General features: G+C 39.8%; 1 protein-coding gene across 1 annotated transcript in view; it reads right to left on the bottom strand.

Moving 5' to 3' along the window:
* Nucleotides 1–2552: 2552 nt before the first annotated feature.
* Nucleotides 2553–15135, bottom strand: part of LOC133991832 (protein bicaudal C homolog 1-like) — a 56410-nt gene continuing 43827 nt past the window's right edge. The window contains exons 9-21 of the mRNA XM_062430406.1: nt 14735–14866; nt 12782–12983; nt 10456–10617; nt 9890–10077; nt 9638–9779; nt 7596–7749; nt 6783–6942; nt 6658–6697; nt 6118–6272; nt 5719–5881; nt 4914–5077; nt 4707–4806; nt 2553–2709 (exon numbers count right to left, since the gene is read on the bottom strand). Of these exons, the coding sequence (XP_062286390.1) occupies nt 2582–2709; nt 4707–4806; nt 4914–5077; nt 5719–5881; nt 6118–6272; nt 6658–6697; nt 6783–6942; nt 7596–7749; nt 9638–9779; nt 9890–10077; nt 10456–10617; nt 12782–12983; nt 14735–14866 (1890 nt within the window). The 3' untranslated portion in view covers nt 2553–2581. The remainder of the gene's footprint in view (nt 2710–4706; nt 4807–4913; nt 5078–5718; nt 5882–6117; nt 6273–6657; nt 6698–6782; nt 6943–7595; nt 7750–9637; nt 9780–9889; nt 10078–10455; nt 10618–12781; nt 12984–14734; nt 14867–15135) is intronic.

Here is a 15135-nt window from a genome sequence, read left to right on the forward strand (position 1 = left end):
TTCACTTGATAAGACAAGAACCTCTACTGCCCCCCGAGCAAACACATCCGAACAAGGTGAACCTGGCTAGGGATGAAAACAAATGTACAAATGTTTGCAAGGTAAGAACACGAGTCACAGCACTGGGAGAATCAGTGCTCAACAGTTTCAATGTAGTACCATGATGAGTGGGGTCGAACTGGCCCCAAGTTTCCTCTCAGGATTTAGATTCCCTTTCTAGATTAGCTATCTCCCTCTCAATCTCTTATTTTTAAGACTTCAAAATAAAAAAAGACAAGTACCTGGTTGGCGTCAGCAACCATGTCAGAATATTATTTAGTATAGTGTTATTTACTTGACAACCACATTGAGAATGGCTCAAATCAGAAGCGAGGGAGGGTGGAAAGTGGTTAAAACATGATCAACAACAGATAACCTTAAAGGAAACCATTGCAAATTGAAGAGAGGCAACAAATTGTTGTCCACTCTGTTTTAGATTATGTGAGAACTGCTGTTACCTTCTGTCATAGTTTAGTTTGTCGAGACAAACCTCCATGCACTTGACAGGTGATCATTTCTCATAAGTGTCCTCTACATACCCAATAGATTTTATACACTGTATTCTCATTTAAACCAAGATAAGAAATCCTTCATTCTTAGCTTTAATACTTACTGTACTGAAAAATAAACACATTTTCCCAGAAAAAAAAAAAAAAACTTTACAAAGAGGTTCTTAATTGCACTTGATACAAAATTCTTAGGACCTTGGAACATGGATTGGCTTGTTGGATAAATCCAAAGATAAATCTTAAGAACATCACACAAAAAAACATCAGTTATCCAAAGTTAATGAACTGCTGGAAAGGATGTTTTCCTTTTCTAAACACATGGCAGAACATAATACAGAAGCCCCGAACAAACAAAAGCTTTTGATGATAAACTCTGTAACTGCATACATAATCCTGTTACTTCATTAAACAGTGCTTAACCAGACTATTCTGGATATGAGACTGCCTGACTGATACTAGCAAATTCCAGATTTTTTATTTGTTTTCATCTTAAATCTCATATTCCTTCATATGGTTTTGGTTTCTGATTGGCATCACTGGTAGAAATACTAATATGAAACAAGTTGGCTGTGAATAAACTGGTTCTTTGTATGATGCACTTCCTTCCTGGAAAGTGTAAGGTCAGTCAAATTCAGACCAAAATATTAGTGTTCTTAGCGAAACATCTCCCTGCTGAAAAACTAGTTATGTACATTGGCACTTTTCCCTACAAAGTCATGGCCTTGCTCTGTTACAAGGTCCTTTTTGCTCTACATGGGACTACCAGTGAATAGGAAGACAAAAAAAGCACAACTAGTGTAGCAACTCATATTCCGGATACATGGAGGAGTGCTTTGTGAGATTTTTCGGCACACAGAAGGGGCCACAGGGAGGCCGACACGGACAAATAACAGATGAGATAAAAGACCATGTACTATAAACAAAGAGCAAAAGAAAAACCACAGAAAGTGGTGCCTGTTGACACAATCAGAGAGAGGCCTATAAAGCTTAGCCTAAGTGCCTCATGTCTCTGCTGCTGTCTAATGGCACAGCCATATAACGGCTCCACAGATTAAGGGGCAGAAAAAAGTAAAAGATACTAATAATAATCTAATTACAAAATCATATAAACTCATTCATGAAAGTATAAAAAATACATATGTAAACTGATTACCGTTAAACATCCCACCCATTCCCCTAAAATGGTAATAAAAACTAACAATAAAATCATAATGCATAATGAGTACAAAATATTAGATTTTTTTTTGTGTTTTTTTGTTGTCTAGGAATACACAGACAGCTGCGGTGACTGTTGGACCCTAACACTGACCTCAGAGGAATGTCCACCAATCAAAACACTGAAGGCAGCCCAAGGTCAAAGGCCACAATGGTACTTTCCTTTGGTATATTTGATAAAGTTGATCAAGTCACCACTTTGCTGTGCTGACCTATTTTGCACTTCATTTGGTGTCGCCTTAATCTCACTGGCTAAGTGCTTATATTTGGTTTGGTACAAAATGCATCTGTGCTTTTAGTCAAAAAATGCATAGATCATTATTTTTTCAATCTAAGGAATTAGGCTTTCACAGGCAAAAGTCTAGTAATATTAAAGTGCATGTCACTGATACAACAGCATAGTACGAAAGCAGGTAGTATCAATGTGTAAAATGATTGTACTAATCATTCTGCCTGTTCCCTTGAACAAAAAAAGTGGACAGAAATACTGGACAGTATCCTTCTTCAGAACCATAACAACAACCTTCATTTAGAAATGCTCCACATAGACTTAATGGCACTATAAGGAGTGAACACTGAACCTCAGGTATCTGAGAAATCCCTTTTTCTTCTTGTTGACACTTCAGGTACAACTATGGCTTTTTTTCATAATTTTTATACTTTATGGCAATGACAACATTTTGAACAGTCTTCATTCAGCTGAGGCTGAAAGAGGGTAAACAACCACTGAAACCTGGGCTGCTGAGGCACAGAGAAGGACACTGGAGGCTGGTCTCCATAATGGACGGTTCTTGGATAGCCTGGAGGTCTGATGGTGCCTACCATCGCCCACTGACGCTGGCCATGTCTGCATGAAACTGACGGGAGAGGCGACCACTCGCTCCCCCTTCCAGAAAGGAGGATCTGATGGGTGGCTCAAATAGCTTCCTCCGGTTTTTATTGAGTTCTGTAAAAAATGCAAAACACCACAAAATCAGCAGATGCAAAGGTGATACAAATATGTTTTTTTAATGTGGTCAGCTACTAACTGTGTTGCTATGGGAGTTGTATTAAGTTAAAGTAAAGAGAAAACACAACCGAGGAGTGTGTTAACATTTTGCTTTACCCACAATTGATCAACAATGACAAGAAAATTGGATTCAAATAACTACAGGAAAGATCAAGATCAACAAAAGCCCTCTTTGTGTCCATCTGGTTTTACACAGCAGCTTGGACAGAACACTTTCATAAAAGTGTCAGAAGCACACCCTGGCATCTTTGAGTTATTCATACGATAGTCGTGTTCTGTCACTGCCAGCATAAATGTTCAGTTTGATTACTGGAGACAGACAGCTCGCTTCAGCTGCTCTTTTTACTGGCAGACCAGCTGAAAGTCAAAACCTGGATTGCATTGACTGGCATTCTATCTCTTTATAATAAGAGGAAAAAATACAGAAAGACAAAGAGACAGACAAAGACGTGCATGTTCCTTTTTTCAAGCCCTCGAGTCCATCAGTGGAGATCAGAGTGGACCTACACTTGGCTGAGGCATCAGGGAGAAAAAACAATTCTGGCCTTGGATCACTATTTCCTTAATAATCAGAGCCTCGCCATTTCCCCTCGTTGCTCTCACTGTCAAGCCTGGCTCCGGTCTGAGGTTTCTGAACTGAGCATTTACAGAATATCTATGACAGGAAGCTCATGATCCCAACACGTGCACTATTAACTTGCAGTCTAACAACTCTGGCTATTACAACGTCCAAAATGTGACATCAGTAATAAAGTGTGACACCCAAAACTTTAACATTGGTTCCAGTGTAACCAGAGGACAGAGTCTACATCAGCATCAGGGAGGCAGCTGGAGGAGCTGGAGAATAACCAACATCCTCATCTGACAAGAATGTGCCTTAATCCCATTTACGCCTGCTAGTGCAAATGACTACAACATGTTTTGTTGCATCTTTACAAGAAAAGCATTACTGTCTTGAATTTCTTTACTTGAGTCTGCCGATAATAAAGGCCACCTATAGCTTTTAGATCTGGTGGTTGGTGGTGGGGATCACCTCTGTCAGTCGGTGTGCACTTTTTTTCTGTCTGCACAGCTGGGCTCCACTCAGGCTTGTAGCAGCGACAGACCAAATAGAAAACATTTATGAAACACGTGAGCCAATTTTTGTGCACTGCCTTCCTTAGCAGGCGAGAGCTGGCAGAACGACGCTGCAGCTGGTATCAGTGGCTACGTGCACATGGATCCTAATATTCTACAAATAATCAGAATAATAGTCCAATCAGAATAAAAATGCCTCATCTTAGACCTCAATCGGAAGGAATTTTTAGTTGGGTTGAGATTGGTGGGGTAAACCTTTGACAATCTGTTCAGTAGGAAAATATCAGCACCAAAGAACTATAATCCGATCATTTCTCTCGGGTTGGAATATATTCTTTCTGTGCCTGTTTGCCACACATGAAGGTAACATTAGGTGTTGTGATGATAGAGAGAGAGAGAGAGAGAGAGAGAGCACGTGTGTGACAGCAAGTACAAAGTTAGCATCTGTGAACATAGCAGTGCAATGTGTGTACAGTTTAGGTTATTTGTCAGTGAATAAATGCTACAACTTCTCAAGACTCAAGCCAAGTTCCAGTGTCCTGTTTGCCACCTGCTTATTAAACTGAAGGGGTTTATCCCCAGAGTTAGCAATAATGGGTTACCCTAACCCTCCCATGTAACCAGTTCACCCGAAATCTTCGATCCAAATTATTTTAATCAGAACTAAGGACAGAAAAGACCCAACTTGAGACAAAGGTGGTTGTATGTGGGTATCTTTGTGCTGCAACTATTCTTTTGTTAATGTTTTTCATTCAATACAGATTTGCTAAACAGATACAGTGATAGATAATATAGATATGGGGTGACAGATGACAAAAAATACAATACAGGAAAATCTCTTGCTTGTTTATCTGTACCTGAGATGGCGAGCAGCATTTTCCTGCGGGCTCCAAAGGTAGTGATGCCCAATTCCTTCAGGTCCTGGTCTGTTAGAGTTAGGAATGTCTGGAGGTCAATCTGGAAGCAGCAACAAGTCAATTTAACTGTACTATTACCACAACTCAGCAACTTCTACTAACACTGGACCTTTTAACCATGAATGTCATGACTATGCTCTACAGTACCTCTTGTTGTTGGAAGACGTCTGTGTACTTCCCCAAGCCCAGCTTGCTGAAGAGCTCAGGCAGGTCTGAACCTTTCAGAGATGAGTTCAGGCTGCAGCCGTTGCTGCCGGTTACTGAAGAGATGCAGTCCATGTAATTGCTGCTGCTGAGATAATGCTCTGCAACTGTCCATTAAATGATTGAGGCAAACAAGAAGAAAACAAAAAACAACTTTAGCATACAGTGATCTCATCACTTTAAACTAGTCAACAAAAAGTGGACAAAAGTTAGATGTCAAACTTTAAGGTACTACAAATTTAGACTGATTTGATATAGCTCTTGTTCACAGACTACCTAGATTGATGTAAGAGGCAAATTCAATAGTGCTATCGCTGACCATTCTGAAGAGTAAAGCAGTGAGTACCCTGAGTACATCAACAAAACACAAGCACACAAATCCCAATCTCTGAGTGTGGAGACAAAAGTGCTCATTCTGAAAAAGATGTTGTAAAGTTCATCTGCTCTCTTCAATATTTCAGCTTACAGGTTGGGTATTATTATTTGAAGCACACAATGAAATGAAAAATGTGACATTTTCACCTTAACTTTGATTACACAATTCTTCTGTGTAATCATTTAACCGTACAGTTTGTGCCTAAATGTAAGAAATATTTTGTTGCTCTTTACTGAGGAATATCTGTAGTAATGGTTCTTATGTGATGTTGTTGTCCATGATGTCTGCATAAGTTTCCAGTATGATGCTCAATTATCGTCACTGCTGGTCAGTTCTTGTAGCATAGATACTATAAAAGTATGCAGAACTGACCAGATTTGTTCTGCTTCCTCTTTGGGCTGCTGACAGCAGTGGGGAACTCGGTGTGGCTCGGCAGACCGTTACCAGTGCCGTTCCTCTCTCGCCAGTTGTCGGAGTCACTGCCGTTTCCCACGCCTTCCCTGCTGCTGGATCGAGACAAGGACAGTGGGGAACCCTGATAGAGAGAACAGAAAGAAAGACAATCCAAACATTTAACGAGGCATTCTGAACACCTGCTCAGTGACTACACAGCACTTTAATATAGGGTACATAAATATCTATCATTGCATTTGGTCTCACTAATATAATCTTCTGTAACATACACACAGTGACTGTAAATGCCAAAGAAAGTTAACTTCTTTTCAACAAAGATGACGAAAATAGCAAATGCCAATCCCAAGTATGACTGACCTCGTAGGTGGTGCTCATGCTGGGCTTGTATGGGACATGATTGGCTCTCCGCAACTCCTTGATTGTCTCGGCTGGCATCGACTTTGAGAAACCAAGACCACTCCAAGTGTTGGTGGGGGTCCGCACCTCAGTCACCACAGGCTTCTTCAACATAGCTGTGTAAATACAGATATAGAGTGATGCACATATACACCTATACAGAGATAATTCCAAATATAAGCTACCTACCTAATTTAAAAAACAAACAATCACCTTAAATTAAGAACTTTAATCTTCTATGGCTCCATCATAACATTAAATATAAGATTTTATAAGCTACATTTTATACACATTTCCTTCTCACAGTTGGTATCTTTGAAAACCAACAAAAGTTTTAAATACATTTTTGGTTTGAACAATGATTCAATTTACAATGATGGATTCAACAAGTGTTTTTTTTTGGAGTTTAAGAGTTATGACTTCAATTATGTAGAGTTTTCTCCCATAAAAAATGTTCCTGAGTAATATCTAATATTTGACCAGACACAAATGTCAACTTACCTTTGGTTGCTAGCAGCTTTTTTTGTTCATAGTCAAATGCCTGAAAAATAGATTGTTTTATTACTTAATACCAGCAGAACTGTGTGTGTTTTGTGCATGTTGTGCGGTTACGTGTGTGTGTATACCTGCATGTTGGCAAAGGATGTCTGTGGTGCCAGTCTGATTCTCTCCCTCTCGTTCTGCTGTGCTGCCCTCTCAGCTGCCCGCTCACTACCTGGTGCCCTCTTATCAGCTACAGGACTGTCTGATGAACTGGACTCAGCGTCAGAAAGGAGACAGTCAGAGCTGTTGGGATTGTACAGAAAAAAAATATTGTGAGCCAAGAAATCTACACAAAGTAGCATGAGGCATTGCATAACAATTCCTCCATCTTATCTCCTCACACTAAAATCATCTATCATTATCACTAAAACTGCTATTGTTTGAGATCTTATAGTATTGAGATTTAACAGGGTATTTTCATTATTATGATACAGTACTAACAGTCATGCTGTCAAGGGTGATCACAAGTAACTCAGCATGTATGGTAACCAATATTCAAAATAATAAATCTCTATTCAGTAAAAAAAAACACCATCTGTATCACTTAGTGTTTTTATATATTTTATAAACTACCAAGAGACTGCAGATGAAAATGAGCTGTAAGCTAACTTTAGTACAGTACATGAACTGTTAACATTTATGTTTAACACTGTACATGGTCCCTTTAAAAATAAATAACAATAAATAAATACAACTATGGGAATGAAACATTGGGTTTGATGCCACTGAATTAAATTTAATTCCCTGTTTTTCTATAGCCATTCTCACTTTTCCCACATCTACTAGGATTAAGAAAGGACTGCCAAACTGAACCAGCATGAACTGTAAATGCTCTATGAAGGGATGCATAACGGTACCAAGATAAGCTGTAAATCATTTTCTAGATTCCAACATACTGTAGATGGGAGTTCTTGGTGCCCTGCAGGAGCTCCACAGCTTGTCGCTTCCCTGATGACGTCTTACAAGAAGCCAGCATCTGCTTCAGCTCACTCCCGTTGGCCGAGTGAGAGGGGCTTCTGGGCATGCCCACTTCCACAAATGTGTCAGAGCCTGTAGGAAATAAATGCAAACATATTTAATAACCCTATACATTTATTTCGAGTTAATCTGTCCAACCTTTAAACAATGCCAGAACACACAGACAGAGGTTACAGCTGTTCTCTGTCTGCTGAACAGAAAATATATATTGTTATGACAGCCTTAGCTGAACTACTTCATGCTTCATCTTGTTTTTCATTCAATGCCATGCACAGTCTTGGGTCACTCGGTGTACATGAGTGTGTGTAGCTTGGTGGGCATATGTCTTTGTGCATGAACTAAAGTGTGACAAGTCCCAGTTGGGTCCTGGATTAATTAAAAACACAGCAGCTGTAATTATAGAGGGTTTTCTCTGCTACTCTTCTTTCAGCCTAACGGGAACCTGCTCTAAGTAACAGGATGTGGATGTATGTGTGTGATTGTAGGCATGTATATAGTCAAGAATATTTGAATGTGCATGGAGTGCTTTGTAGGGAAATATATAGGTATGTCAGTCAATCTAATGTAGCTTCTCTGGGGTTTAATGTTTTAACAATTACCCTGCACTCTCTTATTCCACAAAGCAGAGTCGAGTCAGGCTGGGCGAGCCAGTCCAAACACATTCTGAGACACAGGAGGAGGTAAGGGAGGGGGAGGAAACCTTACTGGGACGCACCGCATTGGGGGAGGACTAGCTCAGAAAACAGCGGGGAAAACGAGACGCGTGAGAGAGAAAGGTTTGAGGGGGAAAACCGCATGTGTAAGACACAGAGGAAATGAGGGCCTTTCTGAACCGCTAGGAGACCAGCAGTTAATCTGTCTCCGCTCCACACACAATAATCATAGTCAGAGCTAGTATGAGGTTAAGAGGACAGTATAGAGAAATAGAAATAAGTTCATTCAAGGCATTTTTCCTCAAAGTGGGTTTAAGGGTTACATAAATCTGATGTGGAAATGCCTGAATTGGACATTTATGTTAAGTTTGCAAGGCTGAGGTCCAGCCAACTTTAGTTGAAAATGTTAACAGCTCCAGAATTTTTCAGCCATAAATCACAAGATTTTAAGTGTGTCTTTAATACAACTGACCCACAAGTGAAGCAAGCAAAACTCCTGCTATAGGAAGATTTTTATTTTAAAAACATTGAGTACAATGTCCTTTACAAAACATATGTATGTACAAAGAAGATGTTGAGAAAGTTGAGAATTTATCTTCGATTAATCTTAAGCTTTTTTAACAATGTTTAATATACCTGTGAATGGTGAGCAATTAAGTGCTCTGCCCACCAAAAAACTTGCAAGTTGGAGCACCCTGGTACTACACTCTGCAGTCTATAGGGCCAAATATACTCGGAAACAGATGGATGTCTGCTTACATGTATGTGCTTTATACATGTTTTTTCAGTGCATACAGAGTACACAGTCATAAATGTTGGGCTGCACATGGGCCTTTGCTACATGGGCAGATGATTTACATCATGCTGACCACCATGTCTGTGTGGATATGTGAAGTACATTTTTTTCTTTAAGTACAGATGATATCACAACCCTCCTTTAATTTTTCTGAAGATGACAAAAATAAGTGCTTTTTTATTTTAAAATGAGTGCAATGATGCAAAATATTGCAGAAAATTGCCATTGAAAATAACAAGAACAGGCGCGCAGGTGGTCGAGTGGTTAGAGCGCATGCCATATACGCAGTGGACCCCGGTTCGAGTCCTGGCCGGTGGACCTTTCTGCATGTCACACCCCCCTCTCTTTCCCATAATTTCCTGTCTCTCTACTGTCCAATAAAGGCGTCTATGCCAGAAAAAATCTTAAAAAGAAAAGAAAAAAAAAGAAAATAACAACAACCACATGCAGTGGAGAAGAGGACATTCTGTAGGCCTGGATGGTTTTTATATGGATAACTTCAGATCAATACCTTCATCTGGGCTGGACTTGCTGGACAGCGGTTCTGATGGATTGTGTCCGCTGGCCTCCTGCACCGAGTCACATGGGGCTGGACTCAAGACAGTTTCTGCAAGTGATGCAGTTGCTATCCTCCCATAGACTGAGCCAGGGTGCTATAAATACATGCAAACATACACACAGAGTACAAGATACACACAAATTAAATTCACTCAACAGTCAAAGTGAAATCTAAAATGTATGAAGTATATTAGAATGGACCAACCTTGACAACACCGTTGAGAGTGCAGGGGCCCTTGGTGCAGTCAGGGACCCCGTTGGGCTGCTTGTCTATGGGGGCCAGGCCAGGTGGAGGAGATGGTGTACTCTGTGTGTAACCCTGTACGCCTGACAGCAGGATGCTACTCAGGGTGGCCTGGGTAGCGGGGTGCAGCATTAGTTGAGATGAGAAGCCTGAAACAAAAAATGTACCATCAGCTATTTTCAAAGTTTGAATAATTAATAAGATACATTTATACAATTATCTACAAGATCTGTCTGTCTGTCTATCCATCTACCTGTTCATTCAAAAATGAGGACACAGCATTGAAACACTTCAAACTACAAAAAAAATGATTACGGGTTCTGTTGTTCTACTTCAAAGTGAAGGTTAAACAATCAACTTCAGCTTGAAAGTTAACCTACAGTATGATTTATCCATCTTTATCTACAGTGTTTATTTTACAGTGGTTAAAACAATCATTTCTCAATTTAAAATATACTTAAATTGAAAGAGACCTTAGAGAACCACACGCTAGTCCCAAAAAAAAAGTTAATGGTTGATACACGAACCTTGGGTATTGGTGAGTGGACTGGGCCAGAGGGAAGGGGAGGGAGTGGGTGTACTTGGGCTTGGGGTCTGCAGAGGGCTCATGGAGGAGTTTAAGCTGTTGAGGACAGCGTTTGGGGCAGCAGAATTGGCGAGGGAATGGGCTGCTGTCGCACCCAGAAAACCTGAGGAGAACAAAAAGAGAGGGGGAAACGGAAGATGGATAGATCAGCGGTGGTCCTGTCAAAGCACAGAGTCATTTTTCAAGCTAATCACACGTTACACCAAGGCCCTCAGAAAATAATCTTGGTCTGCCAGCTATTTAACAGGAATTCCATCAAACTGCCATCAACCAAACAGCAAATGAGAGGAAGAATTTCTTAAATTTCTACAAGGTCATGTATGCAAAAGTATACATCTAGAGTGTTTTCATGCCCAATAAAACCATGTTATTGAGAGCACCAACAATGTGGTGCTTGGTGTCTTAACCCAAACACAGTGTATGAAAACAGAAAGAAGCAGGTCTGTGGCTTTAACAAGGGGCTAGTTTGGCTCCAGGAATAAGGCCATGGATTCTTCTGGCAGGCTGGCCTGTAATCTGAGGAAGAGAAGCATGTAGCAATTACTAAAGCCAGGATGTGGCCGTCCACAGCTTCATCCCATGGCCTCTGGGTTTAAACGCGACAGCAAGAAGCCATTTCTACTCTAAGGACTTCATGGCATACTCTTTATTTATTTATTTTTTTGGCGGCCAGCTGTGTTAAATGGAAGCAACTTTTTCCATCTCATTTAGTGGGGACACAATACAGTAAATGTTATTTGAAAGAATTCCCATGGAGAGCACATAAATCAGCATCCATAATCAAATACATCAAAACAGACAAAGTGTGCAAAAATGTTACCTTTTTTCAACATGAAGACCAAAAATGCACACATGCTAGTGCTCAATTACCTCACATGTTCTATATACCTATAACCACTAGCTGCAGAAAATAAATAATTAAATATTTAGTCAAAAATATGGCATGATATGGAAATATGATATATGATAAACACTTAACAGCCAAACTTCAAAAAGCTCAGAACTTTGAATAGGCCTATATGCTTAAAATATAAAACTTGTTAGGGGTGTTATTAATGAATTAATTCAGTTAACTAATTATAAAATGTGATTCGGCAATTCTTATTATTATTAGCATTATGCAGTGATATGTATACAACATTACATAAACAGAAACTATTTTTCAAGAACTGTCCTGTTAAATAATGAGAACCTCCCTGTTTTGACTTGTTTATTTATTAATCTTAACTTTATCTTTGTGTGTTTTGTTATTACTTAATAAAATAAGAAATAAAATATTACTAAAAAAATAACAATAATAATACAATAAGTGAATAAATATATTAAGCATACATACATTTTGACGCATGTTCCTCCTTTCAAACATAATGTGAATTTACTGTGGTTGCTGAGCATTTGATGATACAGATGTACAAAATGTATTGCATTTATAGATAAACTTACAAGGCATCATAGACATATAAACACATATATCTTTATTGCTGGCATGTGTCTATAGCCAAAGCTTCTTTCTGAACCTCAAAAAACTGGTGCTAAATATTTATCCTATAATACTATTCTTACTACAATCCAATAAAACTCTCCCTTGGAAACAAAACAAAACCATGACAACTGTTCCAAGCTGAACTCTGTGCCTTCATGTTGAAGACAACGCTGCAGACAAACTAACTCCTACGCGACTATAATCATTTATCATCCTATGATTCACAAGCTTGTGATTCATTCCAAGAAGTTCAGCTAAATTTGTATTGAGGTTATTTTCTGATGGTTGGCTGATCAAAGATTCATACATGTAGGGCTTCTTGGCATGGCACACCATCACGGCGAGGTTAGTCCTGCAGACAAATTACTCCTACTGTAAAGAGCATATGAAGATGAAGGTGTAGTGACTCACTGGCTCATGATTTTTGTAGATGTTGAAATTATATTTGCATCAATTTCTGAAATCATTTGCACTCTGTGATTCAGTGATAACAGGCTTTAAGGGCATCTGGCTCAGGGATCTCATCAATGGATGTGTTGCTAAGAGAGAAGACTCGCAGTGTTTTAGTATGGGTTTATGTGGTAATGATGGTAATGACGTTGAAATATGAGGACATTAATTCCTCTACAAAAACATTTATTATCTAATGTATTTCATGCAAGAATAAAAAGGGTAGCCTCTTATCTCCCCTCACAAATTTAGCCCCCTCCCCAACATGGAAGAATGTAAAAGAATAAAACTAACACAAATAGGAATTCCTTGACAAGATAGACAGTGTCATTACCCAGATTGCTCAGCCCCAGGCCAGCTGAGGCCAGGATGTCCAGGCCAACGGGGCAGATGAGGGACGGGGACTGGTTGGTGGCGGTATTCAACACCACAGATGGTGAGGAGGAAGACACCCCATTGCTCTCGAGACCCAATAGGTATTTTCGGGCTTCGTACATGTTCACTGCATTCCTCTCCACACTCTTGACTATCACAGACTAAGAGAGATTGAGGGAAAAGAAAGAAAAAAAACAGGTGAGGTGGACGGGAAAGTAAGACGAAAATGAGAAAATACAGAGGCAAGAGAGAAGGGGGAAAGGGCATAAGAGGGAGACAGAGGAGGAAAAGTGGGGGAGGAATGAGGGAAAGATAGGGTAGGGAATGTTGGCACCAGAGATAGGGAGTAAAAGGGAGGATGATGGGGAGACAAACAGAGAGGGGAGGAAGGAAGAGGGAATTAAGAGTAGATTAGAAGGATAAACATTGAGACATTGTGGGAGAGAGGAGACATGGGAGCAAAATTTGAGGGGAAAGCGTTTCTTAATCATTTGCATAACATACCAAATCTAACTCATAGATGTAAGTGGAGCTAATATGAGGCAATGCTGGTTACTCAGTCAATATTATATTATGAGACACTAAATCAGCAATAAAGAATTATAAACAGGATACTATTTTAAAATCAGTGAGAGAAATTACTCCTACATTTTCCATGTCACCAGAAACCCTGCTTGGGCATAAACATCAAATAAAAATGTGCGTGAGCATAAATCATGTCCTGGCTCTTTGCTTTTTGCCAGAGCTGAGTTTCTGAAAAGTAGATTCCAATCACGATCAGTCTCTTTGACACACACACACACACACACACACACACACACACACACACACCCTCCTTTATAGGTCTGCCAAAGTCCCGGGAGCACAGAGGCAACGGCATGCATTTGGACGGCCTTCTGAATTACTGCTGTCACCTCGTTAAAATGTTTAAGTGAAGGGTCCTTAAGAGGATCTGGGCTGGGTCAGTGTTTACACTGGCACCTCCACACCAGTCCCCACAGGCCTGTCAGGATTGGGCATTGAGCCCTGGCACAGCGAGTACGTGGGCACCTACAAGAGACAGTCAGGACTGGGCCAAGTGTTGAAATATGATTGGGATAATTTAGTGTTGTAGAACAGTAGACTGTAAGTAACATTAGAGGCTGGCTTTGAATATTACACAGGTGCACTACAGTGACTGTGCGAGGTTGCAAATCACAATAAAATGGAAATGATCAACATATTACATGAATATACACTAACTGGCAAGGAAGCTACCTCCAGTTTATTGACTAATCTACTAAGAACACATGCAAATAAAGCCAGTTAGGCATAATATAGGGATTGAGTGTGCCAGTCAATCAGGTAAAACATGCCTTCAGACTGTGATACCCCACTGTGGCAGATGTCGGCTCCAATTTTTCCTTTTGAATTTAATCAAATATTGATAAAGTGTGACATGGCAATCTGTAATTTATTTCAATCTCATGCTGTGATGTTTGACAGAGTAATTCTCGAATGGAACAGAGCTTTATTTGTTTCTTGATAGTCTTTTTTTCCTCTCTATTTCTCTCTCTGCCTGACACAGTAAGACAGCAGGCGTGTTTTTTTCAGGGCGATATATTCCCTGTTGAACTGTTCTAGTTTTTAGTTTTCAGTTTTAGTGGAACTTATTTCATTTATATTCCCTATTTTATGATCCATGCCCTTCAAAATACATATTAACTGCCAAATGCAGGTGTCATCCCCATATCTATGTTCAAAATGTACAAAGGCAAGCGCGCCAGAATCAGTTTTATTCCGGTAAACATAACTTTTAATGCCACTGAACGTGCTTAGTAAGTATGATCCTGTAAGCTTATATTAGAGGCTTATTTTAACTTTCAAAAATCCTGTGAAAACGTTCTGTGCCGTGTGAGCCTTGGTGTCATACCTTGCTGGGCTGTTTTGGCTTGGGTTTGATACTGATGAAGACATCCAGCTGCTCCATTAGTGCTGTGATACAATGGGGCTCCACCTCAATGTCCTCTTTAATGTCGAACATAAGCACCAGAGGCAAGCAGCCCTGTGGAGCAAAGATAAAAGACAAGATAAAAGTATATCAGAAATTCTTTTTTCTTATGTCAGCCTCAGATAAATATCTTTCAGAGCCTCTACTTTTGTTCCTGTATTATTGGCTATTCCTAACACCGGTTGTAAATTTTCCTTTATAGTCTGCCATTTGTAGACCTACATGTTAGCCATACCAATAAATACAAGATTCACTGCTTGGGTTCATCCCACACAGAGCTGGGGAAATTCCGCCAAGAGCAATCTGTTTTGCATGACCACCAC

The sequence above is a fragment of the Scomber scombrus genome, chromosome 12 (genome assembly GCF_963691925.1).
Source record: "Scomber scombrus chromosome 12, fScoSco1.1, whole genome shotgun sequence".
Taxonomy (NCBI): Eukaryota; Metazoa; Chordata; class Actinopteri; order Scombriformes; family Scombridae; genus Scomber; species Scomber scombrus.